The 22,955-nt window shown below is 41.8% G+C and overlaps 4 protein-coding genes across 4 annotated transcripts in view; 1 reads left to right on the top strand and 3 right to left on the bottom strand.

Annotated features, from left to right (window-relative positions):
* Positions 1 to 12,424, bottom strand: part of LOC6500366 (protein timeless homolog) — a 72,700-nt gene extending 60,276 nt beyond the window's left edge. Inside the window, exons 1-7 of the mRNA XM_001953024.4 lie at positions 12,200 to 12,424; positions 11,819 to 12,142; positions 8,050 to 8,307; positions 7,672 to 7,991; positions 5,625 to 5,810; positions 2,128 to 2,251; positions 1,223 to 1,389 (exon numbers count right to left, since the gene is read on the bottom strand). Coding sequence (XP_001953059.3) covers positions 1,223 to 1,389; positions 2,128 to 2,251; positions 5,625 to 5,810; positions 7,672 to 7,991; positions 8,050 to 8,307; positions 11,819 to 12,142; positions 12,200 to 12,301 — 1,481 coding nt within the window. The 5' untranslated portion in view covers positions 12,302 to 12,424. The remainder of the gene's footprint in view (positions 1 to 1,222; positions 1,390 to 2,127; positions 2,252 to 5,624; positions 5,811 to 7,671; positions 7,992 to 8,049; positions 8,308 to 11,818; positions 12,143 to 12,199) is intronic.
* On the bottom strand, positions 10,979 to 11,885 carry LOC26515377 (E3 ubiquitin-protein ligase RMA1). Its single transcript, XM_014911935.3, has 2 exons — positions 11,819 to 11,885; positions 10,979 to 11,735 (listed from the first exon to the last, which is right to left on the bottom strand). The coding sequence occupies exon 2, from the start codon at positions 11,725 to 11,727 to the stop codon at positions 11,128 to 11,130; it is 600 nt and encodes a 199-aa protein (XP_014767421.1). The 5' UTR covers positions 11,728 to 11,735; positions 11,819 to 11,885; the 3' UTR covers positions 10,979 to 11,127.
* Positions 12,425 to 12,660: 236 nt separating the features above from the next.
* Positions 12,661 to 14,249, bottom strand: LOC26513777. The gene is made up of 2 exons (XM_014911726.2): positions 14,187 to 14,249; positions 12,661 to 14,135 (listed from the first exon to the last, which is right to left on the bottom strand). Exons 1-2 carry the CDS (start codon positions 14,209 to 14,211, stop codon positions 13,753 to 13,755), a joined length of 408 nt encoding a protein of 135 aa, XP_014767212.1. The 5' UTR covers positions 14,212 to 14,249; the 3' UTR covers positions 12,661 to 13,752.
* A 314-nt stretch (positions 14,250 to 14,563) lies between these two features.
* On the top strand, positions 14,564 to 15,967 carry LOC116654574. The gene is made up of 3 exons (XM_032449863.2): positions 14,564 to 15,325; positions 15,561 to 15,824; positions 15,884 to 15,967. Exons 1-3 carry the CDS (start codon positions 15,229 to 15,231, stop codon positions 15,889 to 15,891), a joined length of 369 nt encoding a protein of 122 aa, XP_032305754.1. The 5' UTR covers positions 14,564 to 15,228; the 3' UTR covers positions 15,892 to 15,967.
* The last annotated feature ends 6,988 nt before the right edge of the window (positions 15,968 to 22,955 follow it).

The raw sequence follows: 22,955 nt of genomic DNA, 5'->3' as shown, positions 1-22,955 counted from the left end.
TAAAAAAAATCTGCAATTATCTAAATGGATGGCGCAGAGCCACGCAGTTTGAAATGCGAGAGTGCGGCTGGGCTTGCCTTTTCACGATTTCAGGAAGGATTCTGACGCCGGATGATGCCTATCCAATTGATGGAAATAAGCAAGTGCAGGCAAGGTGTTTTTAGCATCGAGTCAATGAACCCAATCTCTCCAACCTAAATCAGGGTAATGGGTTTAAAACACTTGAGCTGCACACCTGCGAGTGATTCACTTGGAGCAGCACTCAATATCTAAAGCTCTGCAGCGATTTATCAGGTACCAGCAGGGCCGGTGGAACTCTGCAACTGAAATAATCTTGATTCAGCTCCGAAGACGGGTAAGTACTGGTAAGTCGGCAATTAGGATGCATCAGAGGTGGCAAGGTTTTCAAAAAAAAATAAATAAAATAAAAAGTACTGTAAGCAGCATGCTGCCTTCCAGTAAGTGGCGTAATTTTTATGCCAGAGCACGCATGCAGCACAAGCTTGTAAAATCAATTAAAGTCTTAGCTAGAAACTCTTGCCACCCCTACCCCACGACCCACAAGTGTGCAACTAGTTCTTTTCCTGCTTTTGGGGGAACTTACCACCCATAGGTATAGAAAATTAGTGTTGGTGCAACATCCGGATCCGGGATGCATCCCTTACAAGCTAAAAAATAAATGATTGGAGTTTACATTTTCATTTTCATCTTTTTAAAACTATTTACGAATTTGTTATTGTAAATTTTGAATGTGAAACTAGCTAGATTTAAAAGGACATCTCTGAGGAAAGGAGATATCCAGGCAGACTCCTGGGCAAATAGCCGAAGGAACAGACCAGAACTCAAGACAAAGGCATTCCACCAAAACAAACAAAGCCTGATTGTTGAGGCGAACATCACCGAAGGACTAACGAGATGGGATGTCCTGGCACTGCATATTTCGCTGGGGCAGTAGCCACTCGTGGTAATCCCATTAAAGGATGTGTGTTTGGCTTGCTTATTTGCGGATGCCACGGGGTCGCCGCTCGTCTCTGCCATCCTTTATCCGAAAGCTATCAGAAATGCAGCTGGGTGCGGATTCCGTTTCAAATAGGATAATGGGATCAGGATAGGTGTGCGTGAGGGTGTGGCTTTGTGGCACGGAGGGGCAAGTTATTTCCAATCGGAATGTGTGTGCGTAGCCGGTATAGCTGCTCATCTGCTCACCAAACATAATACTCACTTTGTGCTGTGCGCCTCGTTGTAGTTCATTAACAAATGCAGCACCGTCTCCCGATACTCCAGGACATAGCACACGTTGTTCAGTAACATATCGAATAGGGCTCGTGCGTTGCTGTCATCCTTCAGCTTTTGCAGCGCCAGCAGGCTCTGGAGCAATTCCCGGAATGTCTTTAATTAAAAAAATATAATAAAATTGGTGAGCATTAACTTCACAGACACTTGAGAGTTGATTGAAACGATCGAAGGCGGGGCATGGTGCGAGTTGCATTGTAATGAGCGATGACTGAGGAGTGGGACTTCTCACATCCTTGTAATTATATATTTAGTATTCTCGATGGCCTGTGGTCGGTCGAAATAGCTTTGGTGCCAAGGGTGCTGAATGGAGTTTCAACTTGGGCTTCGGTTTGAGTTACTCTTTGTCTAAATGGTAATTATGGTGTCTTACCAAAATCTAATCATGAACGATATGCTTTACATCATCAATTGATTCAAATTAATTACTCAAAGGAGATTCTAGGAGAAAGCATCATTATGCCTTCATAAACCATTTAAACTCCTTAAACTCATATTTTTTCCATTTTCTTTTATGGAAGAACTGGAAGTGCTATGCAATGTTACCTAATCTCCATGAAAGCTAGATGTGCACTTCCTGGCAGCTTTAAGGATCTCTGGCATCAAGCAAAATCCAAGGCAAATGGCAAACACCGAACGGCGGCCCCGAAAGTGCACTTATAGTGCCAAAGCAAACAACAACAGACCCGCCGCGCACTCCTCAATCACACACACACTCATGCAGGGAGTTAGATGGCCGTAAGGCGGGCCACGATCGGGATAAAGGTTGCGAAAAGAAGTGGCAATGGCAGTGCCAGTGGCACAAACACGGCCACTGCAACTGGAGTGACTTACCAAAAGAGCAACATGCAGTCGCTTGGCCCAGAGTCGCGCCTGTTTCTTGTCGCTCACAATCATGTCCATGTCATGTTGCATGCGCGTCAGGACCCAGTGGAAGCATTGTACGCTCAACGATTCGCTGCGAATGAAATGAAAAAGCCAAAAAGGATACGTTAATTTTGGGTTCAGTGAAAAAAAATTAAAGATAATGCATAAAAGCCAGCCTAGATTTGCTTTATTTCAGGAGTATAAAATAAATAAAATACTTTAAACTTTACGAATTAAGGTTGTGGAAGTTTCGATTCTTATTTAATTTGAATAAACTCTGTTTAATAAAATAACTATCCAGCGCAGTTATATTTTTCCTTCTTTGAATTTGAATTGAACTGAAATTTGAATCCAGTTTTGAAAAGTGCCTTGTTCGCCCAAATGTGTCTGTTTACGTATTTATATAGTAGAATGATGTGCATTAAAGTTGGCCAAAACTTGGCAGAAGGAAGCTACAAAACAGGTAAGCAGCTTGTAGCTTGCATTTTTCCTCCCGACCGCCGGCACACCCGGCCTCCCGACATCCAGCGCCTGCCACTCGCAACTGGCAGAGCGAAAAACTCATTAACGAAATTAATTTTTAAGTAGCGCTAGAATTGAGCGGCAGCCAGCCTAAGTTTCATGGGGGCCGGTGGGGCGTTGACAAGCCGCACACTTGCCACACCTCTATGTCACCACCCACTTGCCCCTGCCCACCGGAAGTTGTGCCGCGGCTGCAGCATTTGCCTGCAACTTGGCTAAATTAGCAGCACGACGTCTGCTGCGGCGACCATTAAAGTTTGCAACAACGTCGAGAGCATTTGAAGGGGCATTAAAAACAAATTAATTACAGATGTGCGGCATCAGCGGCAGCAGCAATGAGAGTCCAAATAAATAAATTATAAAATCAATAAATGGGCGAGGATTATAAACTGGGAAGTGAAGGAAAAGGATTCCAAATACCTCATCTCAAATGAGAAGTTTTGACAAATGTTTTTCTACGAATACCTGATTATTCCCAGACTCCAATAATTGATTTTGTTATCAATGCTTTGTATGTGGAGTTGCACGAAAAAAAAAACAAAAATACAAAACTCGATTTCACTTTTTTGGTCTGGGTCTGGGTTCGGGGCAAAAGTTTGCCCATCGGAAGGCCCATACATTACAGCAATGCCATGCTTTATATAGTGCAAAATCAGTAGAAAATGGCAGACGATAAAGAAAGTTCGGGGCGGTCGGCGGTCGGGGCATGGCGTCAAATTGCATTTGAGGAAATAAACAGAAAGTTTTATGGTTGGCAAGTATATAGACTCTATAGTATATATGTACACAAGAGCCGAATGAAGGAGAATGAGACAAAAAGGTATGATAAAAGGCAGAGGGACATTGCTGAAAATGAAAAACAGGAGCTGAGCAAGGAGCTGTAGGAGCTGTAGGAGCTGCAGGAGAGCAGCCAAGCGGGGCAGAAACTTAGAATAGTGCGAGGGTGGCCTTCCTCTTCCGGGATAGGGAAAGAGGAGCAAGGCAAAAGTTTGCGCCAACGGAATGACAACATTTTTGCAAAGCTTCATTGTTGTCATTCAGAAACTAATTTGAAAGTAACCAAAACAATTTTAAAGAAATTTCCCACCACACAGCCAGCGAAGGCGACCGGCAAGGAAAGGAGAAGGTCCTGTCGAAAGGGGAATGCGAAGGGGAGCAAGGAGCAACGTCAGCCGGATGACAGCATAAAGAACGCAAAATTTTATTAACAGCATGCTGGACAAGAATGAGAACAACAAGTCAACAGAAATGCCATGGAGCAAAAATTTCAACACTTCAAAAAATTGTATATTTTCGCCCATTTTTTAATGATTTTTTTTAAAGCACACTCCCATTTATTATTCATCGAATAATTTTATAGAAAAATATAAGAACTTATAGAATATCTAAATATAAATTTTTAAGCACCCCTTAAAAGTATAGTTCAGTGGAAAAAATTCGCGAGGGCAGCTTTGATGGCTTTGGCGTCGACTGGGGTCAAGAATATCTTGGAGTACGTTGTGGAGCCCAATGTGACCCAGGACTGGCCTGCAGTTGTTGTTGTTAAGTGGCAAAGTGCCCTGGGTCAACAATTGGCGTCATGACTTTGATTTGTGCATGTGTTTGTTGCCATCCACCCCCCATCCAAAGTCATGCAATAAAAAGTCAGTGACGAAGCATCGATGGCGGACAACCAGGACTGACCAGGACAACCGGGCGGGCAATGACATACAAATTGTGTTGTGACCGCAGAGGCGTTCAGAGTGGTAAAAATTCTAAAAGCTGGAAGGGGACCCGAGATGCCAGGGAAACGGTTCACATTTCGTGTTGACATACTGCTTGACCATTTTTCGGACTGGAGTTAAAGGCAAAAGTGCTGCTGCCAATGGTAATTGTCGTGGTGCGAAACTTTATTTGCAGCGCACTTTTCTCTGCTGCGATAAAAAATAAAATAAAAAACAAAAGAGAAGACCATTCGACGGAAACCACTGGAAAACCTCATTTAAGCGGCCCCTGGTTTTCTCACTTCAACAGTTCAGATGATGGATTGCCCTTTCGGCAGATAAAAAGTAAAGTATTTCCAGCTTATTTGGCGGCGAAAACATTTCAAGAAAATCAATTTTAAGTTTATCGAGTCCGTTTGTGGAGAACGATGCAGTTTGGAATTCTTTAAATTCCCACATCTCTTGAATGAATCAATAAACTTTTGAAAAACTAAAGTTTTTAGTATCCAAATGAAGTTTAATTTGTATCCTGAATAGTTTTATTTTCTGGCAGTTGCTTTAAACGTTAAAGCTAACTGGTTTTTAAATTTCAACACCATTTGATTTGGCCTTTGTTGGCAAAAATGTTCAGAGTGAGAGTGGCCACCGAAATAAAAGTTTCTTAGAATTTCTTTCATCCGAAGAGTGTGGCAAAGTAATTTGATTAAAAGCCTCGATGCTGACGGCTCGAGGGGGCAGCTTGTGCGGAGCGTATTTGCATAACTGCTGAGTTGCTCGGTAGCTGGAGGTCAGCGTTTCATTAGCCACCAGCAGGCGAGCTCCTCCATCAGCTGCATCATCGTTCTATCACTTGTGAGAGCTCCTCCTATCTCCATGGGAGGTTATAGGCAATTAATTGAACACTTTGCCCAACCACATCGCATATCTGGGGCAAGTCAGGCAATTCCAGCTAAAATCACATTCAACTTGGCATTGGAAACTGTAGTTTGGTGTCAGTGATGGGAAGTTCTAGTATTAAAAGTCAGAAAGGATTAAAGGTCTATATGTTCTACATAAATAGATCCTTAAAATTAAGATATAAGGCTTTAAGTCTTAATCTTCTTAAAAGTAATATTAGTGATATTTGTACATTAATCAAATTTAACAAAAAATGATAAATAGGAAAGTCCTCTTAAATTTCTAAAATAAAATAAAAGAAATATCGCATCACTATCGAGGATATAAACGACTGGCACTCACCTGACCAACTGCAATTGTAACCCACTCAAACGGTTGAACTCCATGAAAAATCGTATGGCCCACAGGAGATAGGAGTCATCGTGACTCGACGAGCCGGCGTTGCGTTCCAGGACACGACGCACCTGCCGCACCAACGTGTTGTAAGCGGAGCGCAGGACCTCGATGCAGTACTCGCGCAGGCACAACCTGGAAAAGCCAACAAACAGGATGGGTGAGAACATTGGGAGGAAAATCTGAAAGCCGGATGGATTGTGGAGTGAAGAGTGAAAAGTGGGATGGCATGAAAAATGGTTATACCACAATAATATTGATTGAAAGCGAACGCCCTCTATCAGTTTATATAACAAATGCGGAAGCTGCAACGGCATTTGGCAGCGCTGATGCAATAAATTTCGCCTGGCCAATTTATTTGTGCAACGCTGGCTAAAAGAAGCAACCAGCCAACCAGCCAACCATCCAACCAAACAACCAACCAACTAACCAAGGCCCAAACCCACCCACAATTCAACCGAGCGGAGAGCAATCTCAGCCAGAAACGCATCGATGCCGACGCGGATTAATTTATGCCAAAAAGGGGGCAGACGCAAAAAATGGCATCTCTCCTGGCGGCTTATTGCAACATGCACTTGTGGTTGCCTAACAAATTGTTGTGTATGCCACCTTCTGGGGCACGGGGATCTAGCCGGTCAGGATACGTGACAGTGATGAACTTTCGCTGCCTACGTGCCCGGACTCGGATCTTGTGGCCACTAGTTTGCGGTCGCCTTTGTTGGCCAAAAGGCCAAAACCCGAATCGCTTATGGATGGGACATTTGGAGTTGTCTAATCACAGGCACATTTGTTCTGCTCTATCAATTTATGGGCGCCAGAAGATTTGCTCCCGGCGTCCACAGGGTGAACATCTTGCCCATAAACCAGGCCAACTAAGGCCTGGCTAACAAGCAAAAATGTTGCCCGGCTAGGTTGCCCCGTTGGCAGGCAACCATTGAAATTGCAGCAGCAGCAGAAGCAGCCACAAAATAGAAAAAACCTTTGAGGATTTTACTTGAAAATTGCACGGCTCACTGACCAGAGATTCCAAAGTCGATGCCGATGGCAACGGCGATGCAGAAAATGCCGATGCCAATGGCGCCGCCAAGTTGCTGCTGCAGTTTTATCTCAGCTCGGGTTTTTATGCCCAGGACCACAAATTGAGGAGAAGTTGAAAACTTTTCCGGCGAAGTTGGAATGCTCTCAAGACAAGGCATAGTATTTACCTAAAATGTTAATCAAAGCAAGCATAGAAGTTTAATTAGTTAGAGTGTTATTCAAAGCTCACATACATTAAACATTTTAAATTAAAATAAAATATTAGAAGTCTATCTTTATTTTCTAGAGATCCTGGCGCTTAAGCCTTTTTTTAGATTTTTAATATCATTTTTGAATAGAACCCAAAAACAACAGTATAATTTTCAGATAACGAAACGAATTCCGGAACTCTGGAAAATGCATTTAGTGTAACTATTCAGCCAAGATAGAAGTGTGCCTGTGGCGGGAAAGGCGGAGAGATCCTTTAAGTAGTTTGTTGGTTAGCAGAGGAGCATAAAATAGCTGCACCTGGTGGCCATTAGGGGGTGCGGCAGCCGAGGTGCCCGGCGCCAAGATATTGTTTAGCCAGGCCAACGGAGGCGAAACTCTTTCGGAGGGACTCCGAAAAGGGAACCCGCCAACAGCCAATATCGTTTCTCTGATTCTATAAAACAGGACGAGTGGTGGCCCGGGATGGAGCAAAAGGAAGGTAAAGGGTCTAAAGGAAATGGCTTCATTTATTATTGAATATTATTTTATACGCTCGCTCTCCGGTTCAATCTCTTGCCTCCAGTGGAGGCAGCGTAAAATCGAAAATCAATGGCCGGGATGTGGCCTGCCAGTTGGTTGGCCATAACAATTCCGATGCTAATGGCCGAGGCAGAAGGAGCAGCCGTACAATAGACATGGGCCCAAAGTGCAGGAAGTGACTGCAGACAAATGGATATGGCCTAGAGGAAACTTTGGGACTGTGGCTCACCTTACGGTGAACGCGCTGCGGCGGGTCACCTGCGCCTCCTCCTTGATGTGGCGATGCGAGCGCTTCTGTTGTTGCTTTTCGCGGTCAAAGTCAATCGACGATACCCGCTCCAGGGCCTGGTGACATATAACATCTCGATCCGAAACTGACTTCATGTTGCGGATGACGTAGGTGCCGCCAAAGCGCGAATGCCGACCAGGTGGGGGTTTGGCTTGGCGACGGGCCCGCTCCCGGCGACGGGCAGCCATGAGCTCCTGCTGGTCACGTTGCTTCTCGCTGACACTGCGCTGGAGGGAGGCATCTGCCAGGGATTCAGCACTCTGGAAGGTGTAAAGAATTAAGTGTAAATACATTTTTGTTTTTTAAAAAGTAACCAACCTGTTCCCTGTAAAGCAAGCACAGAATCTCCAGTCCGTGCAGGTGGAACTGCTCCTCATCCGGCGAGGATATTATAAACAGGACCAAGTCCAGCATTCCCGTTTGATGTAGAGCCCAAATAACCTGATCGTGTAGACTGGCATCGTTGTCCGCCCGACATTCGGCCTCCGGATTGGCCGGAACCTGCAGGACATTCCGCATCAAGACCAGGATGCGTTCAATCAGTAAATTCTGCTCCTCGCTACGAATGGCAAAGGCCTGAGGACACAAGCCAAAAAAAAAAACGAGAAGGAATCCCATTAAGAGTCAGTGTAATAAAATGCTGCAGCAAATCCCAGTGTAAAAATCTAAGCACCAAATCCCGCGAGTCAAGTTAAAATAATCAAATGAAATTAAATTAAATTAAATTGCAAATTTATGTAGCTCGACTGTAAAACGGAAGCCCCGACTCATGGAAAGACAAGCGATGGGACCACAACAAAGTCAAGTTGAAATCAATTTGAGTCGGGTGTGGGCGATAAGGTTGGGTGGAGAATGTGGGTGGAGGTTGGTGGTGTGAGCGTATGGGTGCTGGTTTGCTGGGTGGCCGGGTGGCAGGAGGTCCTTGGGCGCAGCAGGACATTACAGTTGCTGCTGTGAGCTTAAAAATAAATACAACTAATGCGGCTTTTGTGCCTACAAGCCAGCTGTGACTCCTCTACCCGGACATAGACACCGAAAAACCCACCAAGACCCACCCGCCCAACAACTCGGGGTCCCAGACCCCGCAACACTGACGAGCCCTTCTCAAAGGCAAAGTTAATAATGACTTCCGCTTTTGGTTTCCCTACGCAACACCAGCGGCAGAAGTGGGCCCACACCGAGGAGGAGGCGGCTCATTCAAAACTGAAAGCTCAAAGTTCCGGCCTCAGATCGGAGAAAGTGGAGGAGGACTTTCTCCACCTCGGGTCTGTCCACTTGGCTGCTCGCCGCGCATACATCAAAGCGTGTAAGTCGGCGCGACGCAAATAAAGAAGTAAAGCATAAAAAGTCAGGCCGCAACAACGATGCACTTAAAGAAACACTAATTAATTACATTTTATAAAAAATAATTTTTATTATTCATCTTAATAACTATTTATTTTTAAGCCTGTCATAGTCACATAATCGAAATATGTATGTACAATTTGTTGTATAATTTTTTTTGAATGCATTTTGAAGGCAAGTGGGGGAGGAAAGCTTCTATAGCCAGCGGCAACAGCGGAAAAATCCTCGCACACATTCATTATCAACGACAACAGCCACACAGCAACAAAAACAAATAGACAGCAACCATATAGAAATTCGACTGCATTTAACCTAACACCAAAAAAATAAGGAAAATGAAAACAGAAAACCAAGAAAAACGGCACAAATAAAAGGAAAAGCGCTCCCTAAAAAATGGAAATGTAAAGAAATCCTCGGGCGACTCTTTGGCAACGCCGGCAACCCAGCGCCATGAAAATCCTTTGGAATTGCTCCCCGGAGTGTTATGAATGTCGATTCAATCGGCTTTAAATGAATTTATTTCGTTGTGTTAGACGATAAGGCAGCGTGGAGCTCAAAACGCAATGGATGGCCCGGCTTTCTCATCGTTTAAATACTGGCTTCCAGTTGCCAGGACTTAACTTATGATAATTATTCAAAACTCCTCGCTGTAGTTACATCCAGCTTGATTATTCTACAAATAGTTGGATCCACAAATAAGGATTTTATGATATACCCACAAGCTTTATGGCAATCAAGCCGTAGCTCATCCGCAAATTGCACACAAAATCAAGGGCTTTTATTTTTATTTTAATGTTTTTTGGGAAGCCTGGAGGGTCTCCCTTCGCTACTAATTTAAAGCCCATGGGGAGTGCCCTTAAAGTCTTGTTTAATATGTGTTCCTAATCCAAAATAAACATAGAAACACAAATTCTAAAAATAATTCCTTTTATATTATTTTGGGAACCACTTTCATCATTTAAAAACAAACAATTGAAAAAATTGTAAAACGCAGAGATAAAAAATGGTCCACCCACCTGCCTATCCACCCACACACTCACATGGATTGGCAATCATTGTTACCTTGTTTTGGCCTTTGTGGTTTCGACATTGCTCTGACCCACCCATGGAGGTTTAATTTGATTCGGTCTGGGCCTTAGCTTTTTTTGCTGCTTTTGAGAGTTTGGCGTTGACACGGAGGCAGGAATTTGGGTCTGAGGAGTGACGTGTTTGACTCCAAGGTGCCGTCGTATGCGTCGTCATTTCGCCACAGTGAAGCCTCGACGCCCAGCACTTGTCGTGGGTGTTGATTAAAGCGACCTGTTGCGGCTAAAAGCAATTTGGGCGAAACCTTTTAGAGATTTGACTGAAAATTGTGAGATATGTTCAAATTAAATTCCTTTCAGATTTTCGCCACTACCAAGGATGAGAATACACTTCAAGGGTTTAGGAGAATAAAAAACGTCGAGGGGAACAAATAGGGAAGATAAAAGCGAGTAGATATGAAGTTCAAATTAGTTATGAACCCCACAAAGGAGACGAGCTCAGTCATAAAAGCCAGGAACTGGCCCAAACAAACTCTTAGTGGGGATGAAAAATGTGAAAAGCATTTTCTCTGCCCACACAACAACTTGACTTCTGGCAGCTGCAAGAGCCATTAAAACTTTTGCGTACCCGCTCGGCCATTAATACATAGATTATAAAGATTACAGAAATAGTTGCGCAAATGCCCCGACGATAATTGCCTTGGCTTTAGAAACCACGCTAAAAACCAGGGTGGGCAGGAATAACATAACCTAAATACTTCTTTTTAGGATGAGAGATATTTTAAGTATTCCACGAACTAATTAGGCAACTAAATGGCATAGAACCTTTTGTAAGGAACTCCCGGAGCATCCTTAAGGGGAAGTAGAAACATTGTAGCTTGAGCAGACTTTTGTAAACATTTATATTCTCAAAAACATAACAAAATTAACACGAAATATGTATAGACTTTGGAATTTAGAAATCAACTGCCATGTCGAAAAAGGCATGAGATTTTGAAAAAATAATTGTTTTAAAAAGAAAACCTTTCTATTTCAAAGGCAACAGCTCAGTCTGGTACATAGTGAACAAAACGACCATGATGATAACCATTATGGTACGCTGGACTACTGTGTAGTCACTGAAGGTGCGGCGAATGGGGTAATCAGGCACCTGGACGAGCAACTGGGGGGGAAGGGGCCTAACACGTGGAAACGGCTCCGGTGGATACTCAATATAGCCCCTTACAAACATTCCGGCCGCCGGTAACTGGGCCAATTCATTGATGTAATCGACGCTCTTGAGGATTCGCATACGATGCTCTTCGAGGGACTTGCACTTAGTATGTTTCGGCAAGCCGCTGCCTGGGTAACGAATTGCGATCAAAGTATTCTCGCCAATCCGGGACTGACAATATGGACACTTGACCTTGGATCCCTGAGTCTTGATCCAATGCCTAATGCACCTATAACAAAAGTGGTGGCCGCAGAAGCTAACCCGCGGTGAACGGGCGGTGCGCATGCACACCAAGCAAGAAAAATATGAGGATTCAGCAATCGGCTGGCCATCGGCACTGGTGTCGCTGGAGTCTTCCTTGCGTATCTCGGCCACCTCATCCCGCATCTCCCCTGGGTTAACAAGTTCAGCCATTGAACGCTCTTTTGTTTGGAATAACGAAATTTTTCAGTTGAGACTTCCTCAAATGGAATTTATTAGCTGAGACTTGTTCGTAGCTACTCACTATTTCCAATGCCCGTTTGAGCTTCTCGAATAGTGACGTCCAGATTTTGTCCCTGGCAAAGGCTGCTTTGTACCCCTGTAATATGTCGATCAGTTCCATGAAAACTTTCCGCCCATGATTGTCGCTCGGTGGGCCATCTCTGAATAGGAGCAGCGTCGGATTGGTCAGGATGACCAGCAGGCGAATGAGCAAATCGGACAATTCCTCATGGTGTATGTAATCCGGTAGCATGTAAACCAAATCCGTTTGCAGCACCTTTGCTCGTCCCAAATGGCGTCGATACTCATGGTTGTCCAGATCCCTTCGCAGTATCCAAATAAGGTGCTATAGGAAAACCAATAATTATTATTAAATCTAATTGATAGCGTTGTTTGTTTGCACCTTTAAAGCATCGGCGGCATCGGGCTCTGCCTGGTATTTGTTTCCGTCGCTGTATCCGAGTGCAGCGCACGTGGCATCAATATTCGCCAATAATATGGACATTTTTCATCTAATAACACACTTTACGCAGAGTAAATAAACCAATTGTTTTGATCGCAAAATAAAAACACAGCACAATATGATTTTTGAGAGAAAAACGCGCGAAAAACAAAAACAGCTGCTTGATCGATAAATGATATTTATATCGATAGTTTGGCGAAGTTGTAAAAAAACCCAATAGGGGGCGCATTTTTTTTTTAAATAAATTCGAAAATTTAAAATTAATATTAAAGTTAGCTTTTAAACATAGGATGAACTTATAAGCATTTATTAAAGAATATATTTAAAGCAAAAAAATTACATAACAATGCAAAAACTATTTTGAAGCTCCGATTTCCAATTAAATAAAAAGTCCATTAATCTTATATTTGCTCTGTGTATTTTTGAAGATAACTTGCGAATTTACTGGAGCATAAACCACTCGTATTTGTACACACAAGTATATTCATAGTTTTCCATTTAAAATCGATTTAAATGGGAATTGCTTGCATCCAGTGGAATTCAGGGTAGAGGAAGACAAGCTCCTTGAAGAAAGCAAATGGAAAGACCCGTTGTGTGCGCATCTCCCCAGTGCGGTAAATTTGAATCTCTTCACCATTTTCATTGGTTATTGGAGCAGGAAATTGCTCGGTAAGCCGGGGCCACAAACGAGTCATGCAAATAATATTCCTGGTCCGGATGCAAGCGCTCTAATCATCATTTAAAACTAAAGGCAAAAGAAGAGGCGAAATTAAAAGCAAACACCTGGACTGCCGACCAGGATGTGGCTGCCACCACATTTACTATGTAGTCTCTCAAATGATATGAACAAACATGCTGGGCAAACTTTTCTCAGTCCCAGAGAAAAACGGAACGGAACGGAAGTACCTGGCGGGCCTGAAGGCTTTTACTTGCTCTCTTGCCATCGCTTTCCTGGGAAGAAGTTGAATTTAATTAACTAAGTAAATGCCCAGACATGGGCAGCCTTATTTATCAAAGTTCTCAGCCGGCGATGGCGATGACGATGATGGGGCAATAACTACTTCTACAACTTGCTGCCTTGACCAAATAAGCAGAGCACGTCAAAGCGCCCAAGGGAATCCTCCTTGTCCACTCGCTCACCGAAGCAACGTCTGACTGACGGACTGACAGCCAGGACGAAGGACACTATGCAAACCTGATTATAATGTGTCAAATCCATTATGTGCTGTCGGGCTTTTAGGCTCCAAAAGCGCCTTTTCGGGGTCACCGAACGAACTTTCTAGCCAACTTTGCCCAGCCGACTAAGTTAATTATAATTCCGGACCTCAGCTAAGCCGTCAAGAGCCAAAGACTCAATTAAATGCATAGCCCAAAATGGACACAATCGAGATTCCACTTCACTATTTGATTTTCAATTTTCCACTTAAAATAGTTTTCACTTTAAATAATGTTTTGACAAGGCTTATGATAGATTACATATCATTTTTATTGGATTAGCCAAAATAAGTTTGAATGTTTTCCTTTCTTTCGGAATTGTCACGCTTATTTTTGACAAAAACCCCATTAAACAGAAAATCAAAAGGATACTCTTTTAAATGCTTCCAGGTCTCTGAAACGGCTGGATGTTTCTGATTTATCCAAAAGCAACAATACTGATCCGACATAGTGCCTTTGAGTGTTATATTAACTTCTTCGGAATTCGCACCACCCTCGTATACATATTTTCCTATTTTACGAGTCCTTCCCATTGTCCTTTTCAGGTTTAAAGGACTTCGAACTGAAAAACTTTCTGTTTTTGTGGTGATTTCCACTGGAACTTCAAAATCATCAAGAGCCTCTTGCATATTAGTGATGATTGGCAGGATAAGCAGAGTCCCTGATATATTTCGAGTTTTTAAAAGGGAAGCAGAACAATTTATAATATTACCAAGTGTAGCTATCCATTTAAGCATTATGATAGACCTGCCTTATTGAAATGCTTTCCTATAATAAATATTAATAATAAGAAACAAATCAAAACGACTCTGAAAGCATGAAATTGCCATTATTTCGCTTAAATGATATTGCCAAGGTAAAAACACTGAAAATAAAGGATCTGTTTCAAAAGTTGTTATTTTCCATACAAATAGTTAAATATTTAAGTTTTTATTTTTAAAATAAATGTAACATATAAAGATAATATTCCACCCCATACTTTGACTTACAACTTTGACTTCCACGATCATTTGAGCCACATGCTACACACTCGTTAGTGGCTCCAATTGGGCCCCCGGGTTGACCATTGTCGGTCCTCAGATGCACTATGGTCCAGACGACCCCTTTTGTTGGCCAAAATTCAAATTTTAAAAGTTAAAATATCGAAGTCATTTTAATCGCATTTTATTCGGAGAAGACCGACTATCAATGCTGCATACTAAAAATTTTTATAGATGGCGCCACATTCACGAAATCGGAACTTAAACTCAGCTGGTCATACTGAAAAAAGTTTGAAGTGTAAAAGTGAAAAAAAAGAGTCTTTTTCAACATCACATTGCGCAAAAAATACAACAATTTTACCAATCTTTAGACATGAATAAGATTCAGTGGGGTTTGTACTACGTGTTGTGTATAATGAAATGTTATATATTGTTGTGGTGTCTTCGTAGTTATATGTTAAAGTGAATCGTCTGAACTGTGAAAATTGTGTAGAAATCTCGTTTTTAAAAAGCTGTAGAAAGTGAGTCCAGCCTAGTCCAACCTTGAAACCTTTTGTACGTCGTAGAGTAATTAATTATCTTTCGATTGTATATAGTCAGAATTGCCACTTTTAACCACTTTCTTTGGAATTTGCGTTTTTAGCTCATAACCTAAAATTCAACAACGCAGAATTGTTTGAAATATGGAAGTCTGTGAAGACCCAAGAACAAAAGTACAAAGCAATTCTTGATTTTTTTAAATCTAAAACTAGTGGCGAAATATTTGAGAAAAAAATGCAAGCTTTTGAGGATGCCAGTAAGAAAATATGCTACCGTTTAACGGTAAAATGGAAGAATTGCAGATCGAATGCAAAGCTATTTCAAAGGAGACATTCCGATTGGCTCTGTTCACAAACTTGTATTCCGGTTGGAAGGAGAAAACATTCAATAGGACGCCCTGTACTAGACTACTTAGAAAAATCTCGAAAGGCTCAAAGAAAACAGGTTTCTTTAAAGGTTGATAGACCTAAGTGTGGAGGTTTTGGTAGCACTAATGATGGCAACACAGCACGCCGATCATTTAGTGAGCAATAAAATTTACAAATCAGATCGCTTGCATCATGCACGTAAATGCAGCCGTATCGATAATATTTGTGATGTTTTCCATCGAGCCATGGATACATCTGATCCAATCATTTCGTCAGTCAACCTGGATAGACGCATTCATAACCCAAAAAAAATGAAGCTCCCACCTGAAGTCTTGGATATGCTCTTATGCGAAGGGGGCCCAAGTGAAGACTTCGAATATGAAGAGGAATTCGATGACAGTCTTAAATACGAACTAAATTTTGAACTAGAGAATGAAAATCAAGAGCTTTTACAACATTTGGGTCTGTTAATTAATCAAATTTAAAAAGCATAATACAAACTTAAACGTTATCTATTTCAGATCCCTGAAGCTGTTTCCTTTATGTGGAACCCTTAATTTCATTGATTTTTATTAAAACTGTATATTAATATTATGTTTTTGATCCAATACAAGCATATTTTAAAACATTTAATAAAATAAAAAAAATATATATAAAAAGAGGCGGTGCCACACCCATTTTTTTTAAATTTCTACTGCCTATGGATTATATTAACCCAATAAAAAAAACTAGATCGAAATATCTTGTTCCATTCGTGAGTTATTAATTTATGCCAACAAAAGGGGTCGTCTGGACCATAGTGAGATGGGCTAGACAAACAAAGCCGGGCCGTAAACTGGTCGGGAGCACAGATGCCGCCGAAAGGCAACTAAAAGTGCAGCGAAATAACGGCATCTGTCAGATGTCAGCTGCCATGTTGACTTTGCAGCTTGTGGCCGCCATTTTGCCAGGATTTGGGCCAACGCTCCTGTTTTGTCCGAGCCAAGCCAAGCCAACAGAAGCCCATCCCGGCCCCAAAGCCCAACTCTAAAACCCATCCCGTCCCCCGTCCCTCTGTCGGCCGAATTCAATTGTTTGCACAGCCTTCATCTTGCATTCTGATTGCGTGGCTTAATTGCATAGCAGCCGCGAACTGTGCCAGATTTGGTTTTTGGGTTTTGGGTGCTTGGTGTGTTGAGCTGTTGGCCAAAGGTGAAAGCCGTAATGAAAGCGAAAGCCGAGTGCACTTCTATGGAGACGACCACAGCCGGCACAAAATGAAATTACCTCCAGGCCGCAAGGAAAACATTGAGTTGAGCTGCGTGTGATGCGGCTTCCAAAGTGTCCTCCACTCGAAACAAAGAAAACTAGCGAGAAAAGAAGGGGAGGAAAAATACAAAAAAAAGGACCAGCTCCCTGCCAGAACAAAGCGGAGAAAACAATTTCAAAACAAATAAAACTCACACCTGAGACAGGACGGGGTCCCACAAGTGTTCTGGTGTTCTGGTCAGCTGCTTTGGGTCTCACAGCGGTTGCCTTGGGCGAAAATGAATTGTTGTAAATCAATTTGTACCAGAATCCAGACCAGAATCGGAGCAACAACAATATGGCAATTACATGGACATTTTTCAATCTGAATGGCGGAAAAATGGTGGTACTCCGCCCAATAATGGCCTACGATTTGTAACAAAAGTTATACCAAAATGTATAGCATACTTGTTTGGGCTTTATTTGATATCCTTAAAAAAGCATTACATTAGCTAGTAATTAATATTAATTTTACTTTCAGTATTTTAAATGGCTCATTAAAGACTTAATTTCAATTATACATATATTGTTACACCTACAAGAACTAAAAACCCGCTAAAAACTTAACTTTTGGAATGCATAGAATATATATTTTATAATTTATCCACCTTATTATCCTGATAACAACTAATATGCTTTGCCAGACAAATACAGAGCAATCAGACAGAGTGCACAGCCCCAGCGAAAGTGTCGTGGGATGAAAGCGAAAGTCTGGCAAAGGAAACCCTAGTCCATATCCTTGCGTATACACTGTTGAGCACCCGTCTTTCTCCTGGTCTAGGTTTAGTCCCACTCCAGCTGGAAACAAATCAAAGGGAAATTGTAAACGACAAGTTAATCTCGCTTGAAGTACAACCGGAAGCCATTTTATGACCCAATGGACAACAAGGGGAGATTCCCGCTCAAAGGACTTGCATCTCAGATGCCAAAGGCAAAAAAAATACTACAGAGCGGGCAAATTTGCACTGAGTTCAACTTAAATAAAACAATTTATTCTGCACATTTTGCTGGCCAGTGAAAAATGAATTAAAGTTCAATAAAATGCGGAAAAAACCGAGGGACGACCCCGAAACGGGGAGTGGGGGGTGAAATGGAAAAGTTTCCTTTTCGTCTTGTGAGCGGCTGCGGCCTGTGAGCGTCTTTATCTGTCTTTTTCCTTTGTTTCTTGGGATTTTTCTCCGCTTCCCAGTTTTCCAACCCGGTTGTTGTGGCAGCGTTTTTCATGATGTTTGCACATTCGCTCCTTGTAGCGTTGTACCGACCGATTTTGAGTTACAAAGCCAAAATCTCAGCAATCTGGGCCGGAGAAAACAGCAGCAGCGGCAACGAAAAAGCTGAAATACCTTTTGCATGCTTCATTGGCGTTGCCTTTTTGCTGAGTGAACATCAAATGGGATTTGTCTGCTGGCTCCACCACCGGACATATGTATCTGTATCTGTGTATCTTTGGGTAGTACACCGTACTACGTCCGTATATATATGTGTATGTGGGTTGGTTCTTGGTTGCGTAACAGTTCAATGGTGTGTTAAGCACACCCACACACCGAAATCGGACGGAAACCAATTGATAGATGGATGAATGCTGGCTGTTTATGTGCCAACAAGCAGCCCATAACATGGCCCATAAAAGTAGCCCAGCTTTTGACCAAGGTGTCGGTTTAGTGCGCCATCCAGCTTCAATGTCCGGGGCGAGAATGTGCGAACTCCCCAAATAAGCCACATTGCAGTTACAGACTGCACTTAGGCAAATTAATCCCATGATTGAGGGATATGATTGTTAACCGCAGCCGTACAACCATCTCGTTCGTTTGACTTGTTTTCTCACTCAAAAGAACATCAACAAAGAATCCTTTGAGTTACACATGAAGCGAGGCACCTCCCGGGGGAGTACATCGTCATAAACTGGGTCAAAATTCACATTTGAGTTCACTATCCAAAAAGGTTCTCCACAACAAATGAAGAGGAAAAATAATCACAATTTATCCGTGAATTTTTTTTCCGATTATCATTGAAAATTGAATTTGCAATCCACTGAACAGTATTATTTTTTTTAGAAAATATGTGAAAAATATATAGAGGAAGAATAACACACATTCTACTTTGTCGAAAAAGGGAAATAAAATATTTAATTTATCTTAAAAGCAGTTAAAAAACTTCAGGAATAAAAAGAAGATCGCCCCGGATCTGGTAGTCCCTAAATCTTTAACTAAAAACTCAAGTAATAAAATGCCTTATTTTTCTCGAAACATATGCGTGTGTGGATCCTTGTTATACCCTTGCAGAGGGTATTATAATTTTGGTCAAAAGTGTGCAACGCAGTGAAGGAGACATCTCCGACCCTATAAAGTATATATATTCTTGATCAGGATCACCTCCTGAGTCGATATAAGCATGTCCGTCTGTCCGTCTGTCCGTCTGTCCGTCTGTCTGTCTGTCCGTCTGTCTGTCTGTCCGTCTGTCTGTCTGTTTCTACGCAAACTAGTCTCTCAGTTTTAAAGCTATCGAGTTGAAACTTTGCACACACCCTTCTTTCCTTTGCAGGTAGTACATAAGTCGGAACGGCCGGGATCGGTCGACTATATCCTATAGCTGCCATATAACTGATTGATCGGAAATGGCATAACTTCGTTGTTTTTCAAGTTAGAAGGTTGGGACTTTCTATGGATTCTTATTTGGTCCAACTTATACGATCTGCCAAATTTCATAAAGATCGGTCGACTATATCCTATAGCTGCCATATAACTGATTGATCGGAAATGGCATAACTTCGTTGTTTTTCAAGTTAGAAGGTTGGGACTTTCTATGGATTCTTATTTGGTCCAACTTATACGATCTGCCAAATTTCATAAAGATCGGTCGACTATATCCTATAGCTGCCATATAACTGATTGATCGGAAATGGCATAACTTCGTTGTTTTTCAAGTTAGAAGGATGGGATTTTCAATGTATGCTTCTTTGGTCAAAATAATTCGATATGCCAAATTTCATAAGGATCGGCCGACTATATACGATCCGCTGTATATCTAATAATATAGATGCGTGGCGCCACCTATCGGACTGCGACTGAACTGCAAGGGTATATAAACTTCGGCTCCGCCCGAAGTTAGCTTTCCTTTCTTGTTTTTAATCGTATCTCTCACCCATCCTCACCCAGGACTGCCTATATGTCTGTGTACATTTCGTTTTTCCCTGCCATTTATTTGTTTTTTATGTTTTTTGAGCGTCTGCCAGGCGCATAACTCAAAGTGCTTGAGCTTCAGCCTTCGATGCCGTGCAGATAATGTTGCTAAAAGTGTCGCCCGGGAAAATAAGGGGGCGGGCCAGTCGCCCCAATTCAGGTAAACCAATGTCTTGGCAAAAGGAATAACATATCGAAAAATGAATTTCATTGAGTGGGGGTGCTCCCCCCTAAAAGCCTCCAGGATATGGGGTGGGGGAAAAAAGTGAGAGTCAGCAAAATCTGTTTCAATAGCTTTTGCCGCACTTCATGGGAGGATGGGGTGGAGTCCTGGCAAGTCATAAAATCGCGAGCGAAGCTACAAAACATAAACAAGACCAACAACAAGCCACGAATTTTCCTGCGACTGGAACAGGGACTGGGAAGAGGATGCGGAAGAGGAGAAGCTATAATGATGTAAAATATATCGCTGAGATTTAGGCGACTTGAGCCAAGGTCTGTGCGTGTGCTGATAAAAGCCAACAAAGCCAAAAATAAAACCAAACCGGGAAAATAAAATAAGAAAATGCGGAAAAGTGTTGAGAGCGCGTGGCGAGCACTTCAAAGTCACAAACAAATGCATAAAATATCGGATAGCAGAGCTCGATATTATTCAATTTGTTCTAATAGCCGCGCTTAGCTTACCCTCACCCACCGGGCCCACATGGCGCATACGCAACATTTAGCATCTCGAGCTTCCCGCCGTAGCTCAGCAAAAGATTTGCCACACTTAATGGCAACTGAAGTGTATTGATGAGGTCGCTGGTGCCCCAAGCTGGTGCCTCGCAAATCTGACTCAAGAATTTCAACTTCAATGATGCGCAATTTTATGCACAAGTCTTTTACATAAATTTCAGCGTACGCTTCCGTCTCCCCGAAAGGATTTGGGCCATCAACCCGGCAAGGAGATTGTCTTCCCAGGGCTTTTAAGTCACTTTTGAGCGGGAAACGAGTGCGTAAAAACGTTAATACGTCTTTGATATGCGCCCTGCCTCTTTGATTCGCATTTATGACATTTGCTGATACAATTTAGCAGAATGCCCGGGCCTGCCCAAAACGCTCTTCTTATATGCAGATCAAGGGAAATTTATTGAAATTGTTGAGCGGTTTATGCATCATAAATCTGTTGCGTTATAAACCAGGCTCAATTCAGTTCAAGGGAAATTAACTTTATGTTTTATAGAAATGACCTTAAAAATAAATATTTTTTATTGATAATATACAATATTCTTTCATTCAAAGATACTCAAAAAACATCTTCTAAATCTATATAAATCCTGTAATATTAAATAATTTTTAATAATAATAAAAAAGCACCTCTAAGCAGCTAAAAAGTCAAACGAAATCCTTGAATAAACTTTCAATTAACAGAGCCATAACTTGAATCTCCGTAAACCCACACAGATTTGGGAAAATAATCAGTGTCCCCCGAAGTCACTTTTGACCAGGCTATAATTTAACCAACCCGCAATTTGTCCAGTTTCGATTTCTGCAGATCCAATTACCATTCCATGGCCGAAAGATGGAAAGAGTTGAGGATGGAGTAGGAAATTTATTAAGTGATAAATTTCGGGGCATTGCGAAAAATGTCAAAGAAGGTCAATTGAAAAGCGAAAGCTCGGGGAAAGGTTGACCGACTCGAGCTCGAGCTGGAGCACGGACCAGAACATATTCCCACTAACACACTCAATCAGAGCAGTCCGTCCGCTGTCAGCGAAGCGAGAAAGGAGGCAAGGATACGTCGATTTGTACCGCCTTCCTACAAACTTGGCTAAAACGAAACGAAAATGGCGCACAAAACAAAAGCCGCTCAGAACAAATTACCGGAGTCGTCTTTTCTATGGCTTTGCCTTTTCTTTTCTGGCTTTTTCCTTTTTGTTTCTGCTCCTTTTTTTATTTGTTACTTTCTTTGGTTTCATTCCCTTTGCAACTTTTCTGTTTGCCAATTGCACTTTTCAACTGCCCCCATTTGAGCTTTTTTTTCCTTCCTTTCAAGATGACCAGCGTCCAGTCCTAATGCCAACATTAATACACTAAGAAAAAGTATGCTATTGTTAAAAATCTAGAGAACGTTCTACATGCAGCTTTGATTTCCTTTTTGAACTATAAAACCTATTTTTTACTACCAATCTAAGAAATTAAACCAAAAAAGGAATAGTCGGCATTGAAGATACAATTTTCTCAGTTTTCAGTGCACAAGTTGAGTTAGTCCCTGGAGGAAAATGTGTGTACAGCTGCGTTCACTGAACTGGAGGCACCCAATTGGACACGGATCGGTTGGAGTTCGGGGTAGGGGTCTTGAGGAAACCCCACCAAGTAGACAGTTTTTGGCCGAACAATGCCAACCCATTTACCCATTTAAACATTTATGTAATAGGCTTGAAATTTCCATTTGGCAGCCGCAAAAACTGCACAGTCCTCTGCCACAATGAAATGCTGAGCGGACACCTTCGAGACATTGCCCGAAAATGGGTTTCATGTACATATACTGGCACTATAACGAAACGTATAAAAGCACCCAGTTGCAGCAGCTGCAGAATTAAAAATTTAAAGCGTTTACACCAAAGCATTTTCCCCAGCTCGACCGCAATGAGTCTTAAGCAGGTAAGCAGGTAATATCATGACTATGACCTAGTCCTGTCTGCTATTTAGTTAGAGATGCGCAAGCAAAATGTGGAGCTGCTTAAAAAAAAAAAGGACATGCCGCGAGCATGGCAGGCTTTTAATGGTCTTATAAAGAGGACAAAGAGAAAGGGAAATATAAAGATTTTTCTAAATATTAAATAGAATTTGGAACACAATAAATCTGCTTTTTAACAGTTAAAGTGAAGGATTTTTAAATATTATATTGTTTCTATTATTTTATGTTATGGTAAGGACAGAACATGAATCTATTTTTTAGAAATTTATACTTAAGTAGATGTAAAATATGATTCAATATGAAATTATTTAATAAAAGTTATCTTATTAAAATTCCATGCAAATTTTTGCTCTGAATTGTTAGATTTCTATCGATTCTCCAAAAACTTTCAATGCCATTCAGCGACTTGCATAAAAATGAATATTTTTCCAGAATGCGACGCCTTGC

This window comes from Drosophila ananassae, chromosome 2L (genome assembly GCF_017639315.1).
Source record: "Drosophila ananassae strain 14024-0371.13 chromosome 2L, ASM1763931v2, whole genome shotgun sequence".
Taxonomy (NCBI): Eukaryota; Metazoa; Arthropoda; class Insecta; order Diptera; family Drosophilidae; genus Drosophila; species Drosophila ananassae.
Note: the sequence above shows the minus strand (reverse complement) of the source record. Positions and strands in the feature narration are given on the sequence as shown.